Source organism: Pogoniulus pusillus, chromosome 16 (genome assembly GCF_015220805.1).
Source record: "Pogoniulus pusillus isolate bPogPus1 chromosome 16, bPogPus1.pri, whole genome shotgun sequence".
NCBI lineage: Eukaryota > Metazoa > Chordata > Aves > Piciformes > Lybiidae > Pogoniulus > Pogoniulus pusillus.
The window spans coordinates 19,764,698-19,781,915 of record NC_087279.1 but is presented as its reverse complement, the minus strand read 5'-3'; the positions used below and the strand labels follow the sequence as shown (position 1 = coordinate 19,781,915).

General features: G+C 61.1%; 1 protein-coding gene across 6 annotated transcripts; it reads right to left on the bottom strand.

Annotated features, from left to right (window-relative positions):
* Positions 1–101: 101 nt before the first annotated feature.
* LOC135182603 (laminin subunit beta-2-like) lies at positions 102–14,368 on the bottom strand. Of its 6 annotated transcripts, none has more exons than XM_064156899.1 (35): positions 14,159–14,361; positions 13,414–13,463; positions 12,694–12,869; positions 12,473–12,596; positions 12,282–12,355; positions 11,987–12,175; positions 11,844–11,907; positions 11,562–11,767; positions 11,369–11,489; positions 10,776–10,964; positions 10,480–10,659; positions 9,986–10,098; positions 9,761–9,840; positions 9,395–9,551; positions 9,049–9,201; positions 8,787–8,945; positions 8,589–8,710; positions 8,173–8,293; positions 7,459–7,645; positions 6,953–7,096; positions 6,423–6,654; positions 5,957–6,120; positions 5,643–5,867; positions 5,082–5,296; positions 4,894–4,990; positions 3,785–4,163; positions 3,518–3,702; positions 3,214–3,443; positions 2,900–3,103; positions 2,377–2,521; positions 2,077–2,284; positions 1,853–1,994; positions 778–954; positions 529–685; positions 102–361 (listed from the first exon to the last, which is right to left on the bottom strand). In XM_064156899.1, exons 2-35 carry the CDS (start codon positions 13,442–13,444, stop codon positions 228–230), a joined length of 5,484 nt encoding a protein of 1,827 aa, XP_064012969.1. In that variant the 5' UTR covers positions 13,445–13,463; positions 14,159–14,361; the 3' UTR covers positions 102–227. The 6 variants fall into 6 exon arrangements, with proteins under 6 accessions (XP_064012969.1, XP_064012972.1, XP_064012971.1 ...); XM_064156902.1 differs by having other exon boundaries at positions 12,694–12,866; XM_064156901.1 differs by having other exon boundaries at positions 13,414–13,459.
* Between the last annotated feature and the right edge of the window lie 2,850 nt (positions 14,369–17,218).

The following is a 17,218-nucleotide window of genomic DNA, read 5'->3' as shown; positions in this document are numbered from 1 at the left end:
AGCGCGGGCGCGGCCAGTGGCGGGCAGAAGGAGGGCAGGCAGGAGGAGAAAGGCAGGAGGGAGGCAGGAGGGCAGGCAGGAGGAAGCACAGACACAGCAGCCACTGTTGAGGGCTTTATTTGCAGGTGCAGCTGTGCTACAGGCACCCACGGAAGGGATGAGAACCCCAGGCCCTGGGGGTCTGTAAGGCAGGAGCAGACACCGGCCCTCAGCCCTGCCACCGGTCGCTAGCAGGTGGCATAAGCATTGGCCTTCTCCTGGATCTCCTCCAGCAGCCCCCAGACTTGCTGCTCCAACGCCAGCAGTCGCGTTGCCTTTGCCGCCATTGCTCGCTCATTGGCCCCGAAGTGCTGCTCCAGCTCTGTGAGATGGGGTCACAGTCAGGGTGCAGGTCCCTGCCGTGTCACCATCCCCTTCTCCCTTGAGGCACCGGGTGGGACTTGCCCAGTGGAGACAAACATGGGGAGGCAGGCACCAAGGAGGGTTGGAACGGTAGAGAGTGCCCCCTACAACATGCTCCCCACTCACCTTCCAGCTTCCTCTTGCTGCTGCTGGCCTTGTCCAGGAGGTCCTTGGCCTCTGCCGTCAGCCGCGTCACTCGCTGCAGGGCCCCACCGGACACCCCAGCCAGCCCACTCACCCGGCTCTTCAGCACCATGTAGCGCTGTGCCACCTGTGCTAGGTCCTGGTGGTACGAGAGCACAGCAATGACGAGTCTTCTGCCAGCACCTCGTATCATTGGATGCTGTGTTGTAGCCAGGCAAGGCCAGGGCTTACATGATTGAGAGTCCCAGAGGTGGCAGTGGCATGTTGCACCCTGTCCTTGGCTTGCTGGGCCACACGGTGGGTGTCCCAGCCCTGCTCCTCCAGGGTGGTGATGCCCCGCGCCAGCTCCTGCAGCCGTCGCTGCACTCGTGACTCCTTCCCCTCCAGCGCCTTCAGCCTGCGCTCCACCTAGGCAGTCATGGGCACTGGCTGCCAATGGGCGCAGCAACCACCATGCCCATGGTGCCAGCCCCAGTCTTGGCAAACCCACGGGACCCACCCTACACAATCCATGTCCCCCAGCATCAGCCTTGTTACCCTTGTTGTGGCATCAGTCTTGCTTATCACAGCACCAACCCCATTACTCCCAGTTCCCCTACAGCACTAACCTTATTGCCCCAAGCATAGAGTCAAACAACTATTTAGGCTGGAAAAGACCTTTCAGAACGTCGAGTCTAACCATCAACCTAACACTGACAAGTCCACCACTAAACCACATCCCTTAACACTAGATCTACATATATTTTAAATATCTCCAGGGACTGGTGACTCCACCACTACCCTTGGCAGCCTATTACAGCACTTGACAACCCTTTTGGTGAAGCATTCTTTTCCTAATGTCCAAACTAAATCTCCCGTGACACACCTTAATGCTATTTCCTCTTGTCCTATGGCCTGTTACCTGGGAGAAGAGACCAGCCACCATCTCCCTATTGCCTCCTTTCAGGCAGTTAAGCACCTCCTTCAGCCTCCTTTTCTCCAGACTAAACAACCCGTTTCCTCAGCTGCTCCTCACATGACTTGTGCTAGACCCTTCACCAGCTTCCTTGCCTTTCTTTGGACATGCTCCAGCATCTCAATGTCTTTCATGTAGTGAGAGGCCCAGAACTGAACGCAGTGTTTGAGGTGGAGCCTCACCAGTACTGAGTACCACTTTCCTACTCTTGCTGGACACACGACTGCCAATAGAAAAGTGCCCAAAGCACCCAACCACCTTAATGAACACCATTCTCATTTCCCAGTCATGGCAGCAACACATGCTCCACTCCCCCAGCCCCAGTGTACCAGCAGCCCCAGTGCCCCTCACCTCCTTGGCTCTGCTCTCAGCTGCCCGAATGGCATCCCTGGCACTCTGTAAGGTGCTCCCTGCTGCCGTTGCCTGTGCCTGTGCCACCTCCAGTGCCTCTTGTGTCCCCGCCAACTCATCCCTCACAACTTCTGCTCGCTCCCTGCAGCAGCACAAGCAGCTCCAGCACCTGCCAGCATGAACCCCAACCCTCTACCTATCGTGGCATATCACCTGCCACTTACCTGGCATTCTGCCCCTGTGTCAGGAGTCCCCTGGCCACAGCCAATCCCTGCTCTGTGCTTTTTAGCACTGCATCTACCCCCTCCAGTTGGCTGATGCTCTCCCGCATCTCCTGCATGAGCTCCTGGATCCGTCTGGGGCTGCTAGGCAAGGAGATGTTCAGCACCTGCTGGGCCACCAGCTCAATGCTGCCTGGGTCAGCTCCCTCCTCTACAGGGATACAGGATCAGGGTGAGGTCAGGGCTCAGAGTGGGCACACTAAGCCCTGTCATGCCCACACGCCCATCCCATGCCAATGCTACCTGCCAGGAAGGCCTTGATTTGGCGGATGAAGTCCCGAAGCTGAGCCACTGCCTTCTCCACACGGCTGCGGGCAGCTTGCGATTGCCCCAGAACCTCCTCTGCCTGGCTCTGTGCCCCTCGCACCAGCTCCTGCACCTCCTGTGTCTGGGAGGCATGAGGTGAGCTGGGGGCACAGGGTGGCCCTGGCAAGTGGTGTGGGATGTGGGCAGGGGATACAAAGGGACACACAGGGATAAGATGGGAGCATGCAAGGGAACATGAGGTGGTGTGCAATAGGGTAGAGGAGGCACGGAAGGGGACATAGAAGGGATGCACAAGGGGGTGCAGCAGTGGCCGAAGGGAGCACACAAGTGGCACAAGTGGCATTAAGAGTGACACACAGCATAGGATATACTTGGAGCATGGGAAGGGCACAAGTGCAATGTGCAAGGGGACATCAATGAGACACGAAAAGGGCATAAGTGGGACATGAAAGGGAGCACAGAGGGACCTCAAAAAGCACTATGGAGTCACCATCTCTACCTTCTGTGCCATATCACTCAGCTTCCCCAAGGCCACCTCCAGCTGCTGTGAGGTATTACGGGCGTTGCTCAGGGCTCGAGCCGAGATGGGCAGTGCCCCTGTGCACCCTGAGCCACCACAATGCCGTGTCCCTGCATCATTCTGGCACAAGGCTCCTCCACAAGGTGCTTGCTCACAGCTCCGGTCCCCGGGTGTGCCACAAATCTGCAGTGATGGCAACGTTGGAGACAACAGCTCATCGCCACACAGGGGGAGAGTCCATCTGCTGCCTGTGGCTCCCCTCTATGTTTGCCCTATACCGATCCTGCTCTCACCTTCTCATTGATCCTGGCAACACTGAGTCCCATCACCCGTTTCTGCACCTCCCGCAAGGATTTCCGCTCTGCCACTGTGCCACGTCGGAAAGCAGCGCCCCGCTGCCGCAGCGCCCGCTCGGCCACTCGCCGCGTTGCCTGCGACCTGCTTAGCTCACTGACTGTGCCATTGGCCGCCACCTCTGCCTGCCGGGAGCTCTCCACTGCTGCCAGGATGCCGCGGTACGATTCTGCAGGTGACAGTGTCAGGGTCTGCCTGGAGTGGATACCACCAAACTCCCAAATCTTCACCAGATGCTCTTACCACCGAATCCCGCTGCTGCTACAGTGCTGAGGAGGATCTGGAGGTGCGAGGCAGTTCGGTTCAGACCTCCCAGCCTGCGGTTCAGCCCAGCTAGCTGGTCGAGCTGCCGCACATCTGCCTGTGCCAGCTGGTCTAGATGTTGCTCCAGCTCTTGAAGCTGCTTCCAGAAGTCATCCAGTTCCGTCCTTTGTGGAGGAAGAAGGGTCACAATCCTTTTTGAGTGACAAAACGGAGTTCCCCCTCACCCCAGCCACTTTGCACACTTGCCTGGTGCCATCCAGCCTCCCGGGTAGCCCATCGAGGAGGCGGCCACCAGGGCTGACCTGACCTCGCAGCAGCTGCTCCACATGCCCCAGGGCCTCCTGCAGTGCCCGCAGACGGCGGGGGCTGAGCTGGGGTGCAGACTGCCCCTCCCGCAGTGCCCGCACCTGAGCCCCAAGATGCCGCAGCACATCTCGCAGGCTGTCCAGGGCTGGGTCCCAGCGCCCAAAGCAGGGGTGGCAGGGCGAGCAGTGCGGGAAGGCCTCCTGGTAGCCACGCTGGCAGCGGTCACAGTGCAGCCCCCCAAAGCCTGGCCGGCACCAGCACTGGCCACTGGCCTGATCGCACTGTGGGCTCTCAGCGCCCAGTGGCTCACATTTACAGGCTGTGGAGACAGGCAGCAGCATGTCCCAGCCTCCCTAGAGACTCCTTTGTCCCTAGAGCGTCCCACTGTGTCTCCAGAGTGCCACCATGTACTCAGGATCTCCTATGTTCCCACAAACCCACCAGGTACTCAGGGTCCTCTAAGTCCTTCATGTGGTCAGAGACCCACCATGTCCCCAGCATCCCACTGTCTCCAAAGTCCCCCATGTCTGAAGGGTCCCACCATGTCCCCAGCATCCCACTGTCTCCAGTCCCCCATGTCTGAAGGGTCCCACAATGTCCCCAGCATCCCACTGTCTCCAGTCCCCCATGTCTGAAGGGTCCCACCATGTCCCCAGCATCCCACTGACTCCAGTCCCCCATGTCTGAAGGGTCCCACCATGTCCCCAGCATCCCACTGTCTCCAGTCCCCCATGTCTGAAGGGTCCCACCATGTCCCCAGCATCCCACTATCTCCAAAGTCCCCCATGTCTGAAGGATCTCATCATGTCCCCAGCATCACACAACAGCTCCATGATCCCCCCTGTCTCATGTGGCCCACTATGTCCCCATGATGTCATGTCCCCAGGATCTCCTGAGACCCCAGTGTCCCACTGTCTCTCCAGGGGCCCCACGTTTAGAGTCTCCCACCATGTCAACAGGTTCCCCCATGTCTGTAGAATCCCACCTGTACCCACACATCCCATGTCCCCACACCCTCTGTGTCCCCAGTCCCTAGGATGTGGCCCCACCTTGGCATTCCTGTTCAGGGTCTCCCCAGTGATGTTCCTGGCACTGAGAGCAGACACGGCCCCCAAAGCCAGGCTGGCATTGGCACTGCCCTGTCACCTGCAGCAAGAGCAGTGTCTTCAGTCAGGTCGGTGGCTCTCCAGGTACCGAGAGGGCAGAGGAGTAATGCCAGGGTGCTGGGGAGTCTCACCACATCACAGGCAGGGTTCAGGGCATGGGTGGGGTGGCAGCCACAGGGCTCACAGCCCCCTGTCCCCCCAAGGCTCCAGAAGTGAGGTATACAGCGGTCACAGCTCTTGCCCACCACGTTGGGCCGGCAGGCGCAGGCACCTGTGCTACGGTCACAGGTGCAGGTGCCAGCAGTGCAGTGGGAAGCCAGAGTTCCTCGTGGGTCACAGCCACAGCCTGCAGGAGAGCGTGTGCCCACGTGGGGCTCTCATCGTACCCCCCACCCAGGTAATGCCCTCCCAGCAGTTGATTCCCACATCCCAAATCCACCTGGCCCTGAACCCATGCACAGCTGCAAACCACCAGATCCCAACACTCTACAGCGCCCAGCCCTGAGCCCTGTCCCCTGACAAGTCCCAGACTCCAGATGCCCCAAAAACCAGTCCAGTCCAGCTGCTCCTTAGAAACCCAATGCCCTATCCCACAAGCCTCTCCCCCACACCAAACCCTGGCATCACACCAACTTCCCCCATATCCCCCCAACCCTTGCACAGCCCCAGCTCAGCCCTCCTGTCCCACTCACGCCGACAGCTGCGCTGCAAAGCATTGCCATAGAAGCCAGGCTGGCAGTGGGCACAGCGGGGCCCACTGGTGTGGTACAGGCAGCGCAGGCAGTGCCCCGTCTGGGGGTCACAGGCCCCTGGGTCGCTGGTGTCAATGTTATTGTTGCACTGGCAGGGCCGGCACACACCTCCCTCCACTGCTGGTGCCCCAAAGTAGCCAGGGGAGCAGCGGTCACAGCGAGGCCCTGTGGAGAGATGAAGGCTGTGGGTACTGCGGTCCCACAGCTCCACTGCTGAGGGGTCCTTACTGCATGGTGTCCACTCTGTCCCTCACCAGCATATCCAGGTGCACAGAGACAGATGATGTGATGAGTCTCCTCATCAGCATGGCAGGCACTTCCATGGTAGTGCCGTGTGCCAGGGTAGCCAGGGCAAGGGCAGGGCCGGCACTGCTGCCCTGAGCCCAGCACTGGGTCCCCATAGTAACCATCCTGGCATCTGTGAGGAGGAGAGGTGAATGTCCTGGGGGTCCATCTCATCCATTGTACCTCATATCACCAACTCATCTTGGCCGTGCAGTGCCATGCTATTCCACGTCATTTCATCCAGCCCATCACTCTCCACTGTATTATTCCATCCAACCTCAATCCATCCCATCCCATCCCACCAACCTATCCCATCCTGTCATATCCATCCCATTTTATCATAACCCATGCTACCACCTCATTGCACCCCATCTAATCACATTCAGTTGTATCTATTTCATACCACCCCACTCCTTCCCCCCTGACCAGGCTCACCTCTCACAGTGTCGGCCCACGGTGTGGTCTCGGCAGTGCAGGCAGCTGCCTGTCTGGGCGTCGCACTGCTCAGCATGCCCATTGCACTGGCAGGGCCGACAGGCAGGGAAGCCCCAGTGGCCAGGCTGGCACTGGTCACACTGTCGGCCCACAACACCAGGCTGGCACCGGCACTGCCCACTCGCCGCATCACACAGCTGTGACACCGAGCCCTCTGGGGAGCAGGCACAGGCTGCCGGGTGGAATGGCTTGAGTCAGGCACAGGGGTGCAGGCACAGACAGACAGACAGGCAGGGGACCGGCAGCCAGGGCATACCAACCACAGCACTGGAGGGCTCATGTGGGTGCAGAGGTGAGCAGACAGATGGACAGACAGATGCAAACAGAGGGTACTAGGATCCATCCCACAGGCTGTAGGACAGTGAGGCTGAGATGGACACATGCATGGACAGATAAGCAGGCAGACAAGTGAACACGGCTGGACTGACAGACAAGAGGGACAGGAATCTCTGGCAGATCCCAGTACTTACGGCTGCAGCCCATGGGCCCAAAGCCGTAGCTGTTTGGAGCGCAGTGGTCGCAGCGCCGGCCAAGGACGTAAGGCTTGCAGTCACACTGCCCTCCCTGCACCTGGCACTCGCTGCTGCGGGAGCCCTGCAGGTCACACTGGCAGGCTGCGGGCAGCAGGGTCAGTGTGGAGTCGTAGCTGCCCTACCCGCACCCTGCCTGCACCCTGCCACTACTCCCTTGTCTGACCCTGCCACCAGGCGTGGCCTCATCCCGATCTGCTGCACTGGGTAACCCTGCCCACCCCTGCAATGGTTAAGACTTTATCCTGACTCACTGCAACGACCCCGATCACATCCTGATCCACCACAGAGATACCCTCTCCACCCCTGCCATGGGCGTGGCTCCATCCCAACCATTGCTGCAGGTACTCCTGCCCCCCCTGCTATGGACATGGCCCCATCCACCCCATTAGGCATAGCTCTACCCTTGCCCACTGTCTCAGACCCCATCAGGGTGCCCCACTCACGCAGTGCCCTGCCATGCAGCAAGGCTGACACGCTGCAGACCAGACGTGTGCAGGCCTGTGCCAGGGTGTGTGGTGGGGCCATGCGAAATGCCTCCAGGCACCGGTACCGCTCCAGCTCCTCCCGGCGAGCTGCTGCTTCTGCTTCGGAGAAGCCTGGCAGCTCCAGCACCTGCGGCAGGAGCACCAACTGCACAGGGCAGTGGGAAGGGAAGAGGAAACAGGGCTGAGGAAGCACAGCTACCCCCAGGTGTGGGACCTGGCCCCTGCCCCCAGGCCAGATTCACCTGCCGTGGGGCAACCCCAACCCTGCTGAGGTCTGAAGTGTCCCAGCCCTATCAACATCCCTACCTCCATTGAAACTCCCGCCCAAAGTGGCATACTTGCAAGTTTCCTTGTCCCCATCCCCGCTGACATCCCTAAGATCAGCCCCAACTCCATCAGCATCCCCAGTCCCATTAATATCCCCTTCCCCACCAACATCCCCAACCCCATTAATATCCCCATCCTCTGTCCCATCCCCATCAACACCCTCATCCCATCTGCATTCCTATCTCATATTCCTATTCCCTTATCTTTCACCATCCTGTCTCTATTCCCATCCCATCTTTCCATCCCCACCCCACATGCAGCCCAAACAGGGGTCACTTCCCACCCCAACCCATGGTCCCCCATCCCTGCTGAACCCCAGGCATGGGGTAGCGGGCCTCCCCTCACCGAGTCAATGAGGATGAAGGCACTGGGGTGTCGCTGGGTGACACCAGCTCGTTGAAGCCGCACTGTCACCTCATAGGGGGTGCTGGGCTCGAAGCAGAAGGGCCGGGACAGCAGCACATATCTGTGCAGAGGCAGGTGTCCAGGCATGGATGCAACAGGGCGATAGGGACAGCCAGAGGACAGCAGGAGGACACAAACACCTTCCTTGTCCCTGTCCCTATTCCTATCACTTGCCCATATGGTAAGACTGTCTCTGTTTCTATCCCATCCTTCAGTTCTGGGAGTGTCCTCATCCCTGTCCTGTCTGGCTCCTTGTCTTGATACACACCCTCTCCATTCCCATCTCCATTCCCATCTTCATTCCCATCCCCATCCAATCCTCATCCCACCCTCATCCCTTCCCGTCCCGTTCCCACCTCTGACTGTGAGGCAGGATCTCACGGTACATCTGCTCAGAGGGCAGCAGGTTTCCACAGCGAGGGCTGGTGGGCAGCACCCGGGAGCTGACACTGACCACAGCCTCCCAGTCCTCAGCTGACTGCAGCGACAGGCGAGGTGGTGTCAGTGCCATGCAGCACACACCATGGCCGTGGCCGTGGCATGGCCGTGCTCACCTCAGGCTCGTAGCGCAGCAGCAGCTCGTAGTCCATTGGGTAGGGCACGTTGTCCACGTGGAAGGTCAGCCCAGCCCCGTCCCGCACGCGGGCAAACCCTGGGCCTGTCCACGTCACCATGCGCCCAGTGCCATCCCGCACCACCTCCTCCACATCCGGCTGGGCAGGGCACAGGCACAGCTAGGTCTCACTTCCCAGGGCTCTGCTCCCCTTCCACTCCCACACCACAGCACTCTGCCATGCCCCATCCCCCTGGCCTCACCTTGGGGGGCTGCTGGCTGATGCGGCGTGAGGGAGCATGAGACTGGGAAGCATGGAAGGGGCTGTGCTGCTGTTGTGGGTGTCCCTTCTGCTCCCCTGGCTCCCCAGTGTCATACTCCAGGCAGTCCTGGGGCACCTCGGGCCGTATGGCACCCTGCCAGGACAGGGTCAGGGGATGGGTGGCCATGCATGGGGGCAGACATGCACAGAGCACAGTGACAGCCACACACAAGACAAGGTGACAGCCATGCATGGAGCATGGTGACAGCCATGCATGGAGTATGGTGACAGCCATGCACAAGCCCAGATTGAGGGTACAGGGAGCCCAGTAGGAGTAGGAGACTTACCGGGAGCTGGGGACTGCCATGGCTGTGGCCGGTGGCCTGCTCAGCCTCATAGGTGTAGTAGTCGAGGGAGGCACAGAAGAAGCCAGGCTGTACCTGGTCGCACTGCCGCCCCATGAGGTGTGGACGACACGGACAAGCTCCATCCTCCATGGAGCACCTGAGGACAACCATCCTGTCCATCCATCTGTCCATCTCTCTGTCTGTCACTGTCTTCATCCATCTCTCCTTCCATCCCTCCATCCCAATCCCCTCTATCACCCCAGCCTTATCCCCATCCCTCCCTCATTCCATGGGTGACCCCCAGCCCTGTCCCCAACTCCCGATACCCCAACCCTGTGCCCCACTGGCTGTTGTGCTGAGCCCCACCGGTTGTTGTAGGCTCCCCCGAAGTCACAGGCACAGGGCCGACAGCCTCCCACATCATAGCTCAGGCCCCAGAACTCCGACTGCAGTGAGAAAGAGGAGTGATGTAAGGCAGGCGTGGGGGCAGCATGGCCCTGGGGGTTGCTGCGAGGCTGGGGTGAGTCAGGGTTACAGAGCATGGTGTGGGGCAGGCTGTGGGCAGGCTGTAGGGCAGGCTGGGAGACTCACCACGCACTGACTGCAGGAGCGCCCAGCCACAAAGCGTTTGCAGTAGCAGTCCCCGCTGATAGGGTCACAAGGGGAGCTGCCAGCCACTGTGCCCCGTGGGTCACACCTACATGCTGCCTCCATACATGCACAAACCCACACATGTGAGGGGTTGCCACATGGCAGGCAGCCTACAGACTTCCTAACTCTCCCTACCCATTGCATGTCCCTCCCATCATCATCTCCCTGTCCCTATTCCTCCATCCACATCCCTCCACCTCCATCCCACACCCCGCAGTACTCATCCCACCATCCCCATCCCTCCACGCTTGCCCCTCCAACCCACGACCTTCTATAGAATTGTTTGGGATCTTTAAGTCCAAGCATTAAGCGCAGCTAAGTCCACCATGTCACTAATAACCACATCTATTCCATCCTCATTCATCCATCCCATCCCTGAGTCCCCATTCCTCCACTCCACATCCTCCCATGCCCATCCCTGGGTCTGAGCTCACGCTGGCAGCCCTGTGGGTCACCGTGGCTGAGCCCATAAGCACCATGCCGGCAGCGGTCACAGCGGGGACCGGCCACGTTCTCCTTGCAGCGGCATTGCCCTGCAATCATGCCCAGTGCCACATCTGTGTGCCCATCACAGGCACCTCCATCCAGTGAACCAGCTGGATCACAGTCACATGCTGCAGAGAGAGAGGGAGACCGCGAGGAGCTGCAGCTGCCAGCTCCAGCGCCAGCAACCAAGGGCTCAGTGCTGGTGACCCTGGGAGCTGTGGAGCTGGGGTCTCATGGCACTCACGGGCACAGGCAGTTGGGGCACGGATGTCAGAGCGGGGGTGCCGGTAGTAGAAGGGCTTGCAGAGGTGGCAGCGGCGGCCCATGGTGTTGTGCTGGCAGCTGTCACACACAGCCCCACTGGTGTTGCCCGTAGCCAGGAAGACAGCCATGTCAAAGTGGCACTGCTGAGAGTGCTCATTGCAGTCACAGCCTATGGGGACAGCACTGTGACACGGCATGCAGCACCTCAATCCCATCAGGCAGCACTCCCAGGGCCAAATCCCAGCCTGCAGGACTCTCCCACCCCCAGCTCCTCAAGCCTTAGCCTGCAGAAACTGCAGCCCCACACCCCAGCAAGATGCACCATGTTGCCCCCCACATATCAGCCTGCAGCAGCCTGACCTCCTCCCACATCTCATCCATACATGCAGCATCCCCAACCTCAAAGCACAGCACATGGCACATGGGACCCTCAACCCCCTGTCCCAAGCCACAGCCCCTAGGATGCTGAACCCTCCAGATAAAACATGCAGGACCACCATTCCCCCAACCCATTGTGTGGGGTCCCAAGCCCCTAGGCACAGCATGGTGCTAGTGCCAGCACAGAGCACTGACGGCGGCAGGCGTTGGTGTTGGAGCCCTCAGCCGGGCGCCAGGGCAGGTCGTGATAGAAGTCCTGGCAGCGTTCACAGTTCAGTCCCTCTGTGTGATGCTCACAGACACAGCGCCCATGGATCTGGTGGGGGAACACCCATCTCAGCATGACTGCCAGGTCCCAGCGGGCACCATGCGGTTGTGCGCAACTCACCATGCCAGGGATGGAGGATGTCGGGGCACCAGGTGCTGGGGCACAGTGGGCAGCATGGCCATGGCAGAAGCAGCTCCCACGTAGCACCAGCTCATCCACAGCATAGTAGTATTTGTGCAGCACCTCTCGCCGCGTGTCCAGCAGGTTGTCCCCCAGAGTGTGCAGCTTGGTCAGATTCACCCGCAGGTTGGTGACACGCAGCAGGTCTGGGGTGGAGTGGCATTATCAACACCTGCCCTGTCACCCATTGGCACTGCAGCCCCAGCACCCCTGGCCATGCACCCTGGATTTCCGGGCTGTAGGGATCTGCCACTGGGATGGAGGGGTCCAGCACCTTGAAGATGACCTGGGTGGAAAAATGGAGGGGTGAGCCCAGACTCCCTGTCCTCCTGGCCCCAACTCTGCCCTGCCCCAGCCGCACGCACCTCCCCGTGGCTGGAGGGCTCGATCTCAGAGTAGCGCTGGTCACACAGCACCTCATCCACCAGCCCCAAGGGCTGGACGGGGATGTGGGGGAAGAGCTTGGAGCAGTTGTAGGCAAAGTAGCGGTAGACCTTCCAGCTGTGCCCAAAGTTGGATGAGCGCTCCACCAGCATGGCCGCAGGGCGGAACGTCTGTGGGAAACCCAGCTGGGATGGGGGCTGGCCTTGCAGCCTCTGTGGGCCCATCCCATGTCATCTCATCCCACTCCATCCCAGACACCCATGTACTGGAACTCACCTTGAACTTCATGATAAGGTGAGTGAAGTGGAACTCGCCCTCCAGGTCCAGACGGATGCTGACATGCTCAACCCCTGAGGGGAGCAGAGGGGTGATGGCTGAGGCCAGCAAACCCCCCCCCAAGGCACCAGAGCAATGCAGCCCCAAGGCACACACACATCGGGACAATCCTGCTGCTGCTCCAGCCTCACCGTTCTCTGACTGCCACCAGGTCCGCTGGCCGTGGGGGCTGTTCAGGTAGATGACATTGTCCACACGGTGGCTCTCAGGCAGGGACGGGTCCCGCGAATCACAAGTGAAGCATTTCTCTGAGTCCTGTGCAAGACCGTCAGCGACAGGTGGCTGGAGGCTGCAGCAGTGCCCAGCTGTGTTGGGGCTGTGCTGGACTCATGCCAGAGCTGGATGAGCTCACCTGGAGGTGGCTGACGATGCAATACTCCTGGGGCCCATCCATCCCGCAGGTGGAGGTGGCACTCAGGCGGGAGGCACGCCCCACCAGCAGGTTCCCGGTGGCTGGGTAGCAGCTGCCACGGGAGCAGCCATGGCTGAGGTCGGGCTCCTGCCAGCTCCCCCCCACTGGCACCCCTGCTGCAGAGAGAATGAGGGCATGGTCTGGGACCTGTGCCAGGGCCTCTGTATGCCCCCTGCACCCCTCATGCAGTGTACATACCCATCTGGCACCCACCCCCATCCATCCGTCCCATCCTCTCCCATCCCCATGACCTGACCCACTGATGCAGCACGAAGCTCTGTGACCCAGAAAGGTGCTGGCAGCAGCGCCAGGGCCTCGTGACCGGGGGGGTGGGGGCAGGGATTTGGGCCGAGCGGGCAGTGGGGGTGAGCAGGGGGCTGAGCTGTCTGTGCTCCTGGGGGGCTAGTCAGCCTCAGGGGGCCGAGTGGTGACGGGGGGAGTCGGGAGCCAGGTCAGGCGCTTGCTAATCCCACAGAGGCTCAGCACAGCCCAGATTCCTCACTGGGATTTGTGGCAGTCAGGCCCTGCCAGTCAGGGAGCATTGTCATCACTACCATCTCCTCTGCCTGGGCTGGAGTCCCAGGGCCACCACAACCCCTGGCACCACGGGTACACAGGGCGCCCAGCCATGCACAGTGCCCCAACAAGGCCACTGCCTACCCAGGAGGAGAGCGAATGCCAGGAGGTCCATGGGCAGCTGTGAGCTCTGCCTGGGGAGACACAAAGAGAGCACTGCAGCAGGACATGGCGTACGGCATGGGGAGCGGAGTGGCCAGGGCTTAGCCTCTCCCAGCTCTGGCGCAGCTATGCACTCCGGGGCCAGCACCGGGAAGCAAGGTCGGGTGGATAATCAGGGTCCCAAAGTCCCTCGCGGCGGGACACCCATCATCAACCTCTGTGGCAATGCCCCAGATCCGGGCGCACAGCCATGCCTGCGTCCCCAGACCCTGCAGGAGCTGTGCCATGCTCCCTCCTGCCCTGCTCGCGGCAGGTCCATCCTTATGAGTGCCACTGGTGTCCTTGGGGGGTCCCAGTGCCGGGACAGGGCCAGCCGGGAAGGGAAGCCAGAAATGTCGGAGCCGGCTGGGCAAGGTCGTCTCTGCCGCTGGCCAGGGTCCCGCTGTTAAATTTAGGTTGGCGCTCTCTTTTGTGCTTCTTTCATCCCGGTACCGCCCGCTCCCAGCCTCGCAGTCGCTGGATGAAAGCCTGGCCCCGTCGCTGCCCAAGCACATCTTTCCTGCCCCCACGCAGGAGCGAGCCTCAGGCAGCGGGGATCTGGCCAGCAGAGGAACCGCGGCTCTGCCCCGGCTCCGGCCCCGCTCGAAGCCGTGCCAAGGCAGATGGCGAGGCGGTGCGGGGCCGCGTGCTGGCACCGGGGTTCCCGAGCCCCACGAGACCCCGGTACCTGGCGTCCTGCGGCGTCCTGCGGGGCCAAAGCCAAGGGCGACGCGGGACCTGTTGCCCCCCGGGCTGGGCGTGCAGAAATGAGCCGGGGCGGGAGCGGCAAGGGGATGGCGGCGGCCGGCGGCCCCCCTTCCCCGTGCACGATTCTTATTCAAATGCGCTGCCCGCTGAAAGGGACGGCGGTCTCCAGGCTACGGGAATGTCACTGCCGATTCCTTCTGCCTGGAGGCCCCCACTGCCCGCCCGCCCGCGGAGGCCAGGCCGGCCAGGCGTCGGCAGCCCGGGCACGCCCCGGCCCCTGTGCGGCACGGCGGGCCCCGCCGGCGAACAAAAGGGCACCTCGCGGGCCGGCGAGCCAGCGGCGCCGCGTCCCCCGGGCTCCCGGCACGGCGCGGCAGGAACGCGCCCGCCGCCGCTTGCAGACAGACACACGGGGCGGCCCGGCGGGACGGGTGCCCGATGTGCTGGGAACCAGCCAGAGCAGCGGCGCGGGGTGCCACGGCACCGGAGCTTGCCCACCTTGAGATGCCCCGTGGTGGAGGCACTGGCGGGTCTCGGCTGCAGGGTGGAACCTTGCCGGGCCTTTACCCCACCACGATGATACTCCTGACGGACCTGACCCGTCCCACTGCCACGGCTCCTCGAGCAAAGTCCGGCGTTTGCCAGCCCCGGGAAATGCCCTGTGGGTGCGGGGGGAACCCGGCCCATCTCTCCGGAGGGCCCCCGTGGTCCTTTCCTTGCGTGCCATCTCGTGCAGGCTGCCAGCACCCAGCTTGTGTCCCGGGGCTGAACCGTGTGCCAAGCGCTGCACTGTGCCCTAGGGGCTCCCTGCCACACACTGACTCCTACCTGTGCCCGGGGAGCCTGGGGCACCGGGCAGAGCTGCTGACCCGGGTGGGCTGCAGAGTTGGCCAGCTTGGCCCTGCTGGGCTCAGGCTGGGCCCTGCTGCTGTTCCTGGAGGAACGTAGACGGTGCCTGTCTCCTCCTCCGGTAGCTGTGCCAGGCGAGGGGAGGGACCTGCCCACACCCAGCTTTATCCAAGGTGAGGCAGAGGCCAGGTACACTGTGGCAGTGGCCTACACATAGCACGGTAGTGCACTGTGCCCGGGCTGGCCAGGAGCTTGCACAGCATCCCCACAGGGCTGTCGTGCCCAGCTGTGCAGCACGTGGGGCCACTGAGACAGGCAGCCCAGACAAGACTCGCCCCGTATGGCACAGGCATGGCTGTGCCTTTTCACAGCAGCAGCAGCAGCAGCAGCAGCGCCAGGAGCCTCAGGGCAGCACAGCAGCCAGCCATGGTCCCTCAGCACCTGTGCTGGATAGATCCTACTCCCCACACCACTCTGACACTGACACCCTGCGCACCACTATGCCCTGAGCCAGGCCCCACTCACCTTGTGCAGGTCAGCACTACTTGGGATGCTTCGGACTGGCCAGGCCGGTCGATGAGCCAGCAGCCCCAGCACCCTGTGGGACACAGAGCCCTGCACCGGGGCCAAGCTCAGCAGAGTCCTTGCTGTCACACAGGGATGGTCCTTTTATTAGTCAAGGCTGAAGGAAGGAAGAGGAGCCATGTGCTCTCCACACCAAGGCCGTGCTCTGGCTGCCTGCCGATGAGCAAGGTCATGGGCAAAGCAGCAGCTCACTGGGCTGCTGCCCATGGGGGTGCCAAACCCTGTGCCCCCAGAGACATCCCAACAGCTAAGGCTGGTGCCAAACATCTCAGCAGGACGAGGGATGATACAGACAAAGCCTTGCTAGCTCTCCATGTCTGTGTCCTCAGCAGGGGCTGGAAAGCTGGGAAGCTTGGCTGTGCCTGGATAGGCTACGGCAGCACAGAGTTGTAGCGGGGAACCACCACCTCCTCAGCTAGAACTAGCAGGAGATGAGCTAATAAAAAGCCATTAACACTGGCCAGCCTGCCTGTCAGGGATCTTGCCAAGCACACCTTATCTGCTCAGAGAAGATACAAAGTGGCCTGATAAAGGCAACTGTAACAGGACCTTCGGCCTCGAAAAGTAAAGTAAAAGCAGGAGGGAGAGATCCTTAGCGAGACCCGAGGGACGAGTGAGGTGTCTCAACGCAGTATCAGGCATCTCCCAACTTTCCTGAACACTGCTCTGAGTTCCCATCCTGAGTTGCAATCCCCTCACAACCACCCCACAGATGAACACGTTGCGGTAGCCTGTGTCTGCCCAAGATCACAGGTCTGGGAGTAGCCTGGCTGGCTGGAGACGTGTCAGCAGCTCTGCTGCAAGCCCTCAGTCATCAGCATGCTAAATGCTTAGCATCTCCTGCTCCCTCGGGTACCCACGGTGGCTCCACCAGCACCAGCACTTTGGTAGCAGACCAAACGACTTGGAAGGGTGGCAATGGGAACCAGCAGTGGTCCTTAATTTGGGACACGCAGAAGACACTCCCCCGCCAAGCCTCAGCAAAGCCTCTAGCCTCCTGGGGCAGCCTCTCATGCCTGGCTAGCCCTGCTTGGACTGACTTCAGTGGGCTCAGTGGGCAGCCAACACTTCCCTGAACATCCTCAGTGAGCAGGATAATTACTTAACCACTTCCCTCCCTGAGGAATGAGCTCCAGCACCAGAGCTACTGCCTGCTCAGGGGTCATGGTCCCAGTATCGTTAGTGCTGGGTCAGTGCACCAGCAGCCCCACAGCACACACCAGGTCTGGACTGCACATGGGTGAACAATGGTGTTTCTGTTGAATGGGCTGGGCAGAGGGTCCCGGTGGCAGGGCAGGCATATCCAGAGAGGAGCTGGAGGATAGGCAGACAAGAGCTGGCAGAGTGCATGCCAGCACAGCCCCAACCCAACCTGCTTCTAGGAACTAACCTGTAACCCAGATTTATGCCAGTTTAGACCAGTTCAGCACCAGTGGCACCTTTCTGGAGCATTTCTTATCCTGAGCCTGGCATTCCTTAGTGGGGCCTAAGTAACTTCAAACCTGAGGGCAACTGGGGAGATGGTGGTGGTGTCCAGCCAAGAATGCCCCATGCACCAGCTGGGCACACAGGAGACACTATTCCATAGAACTTCCACAACACTGGG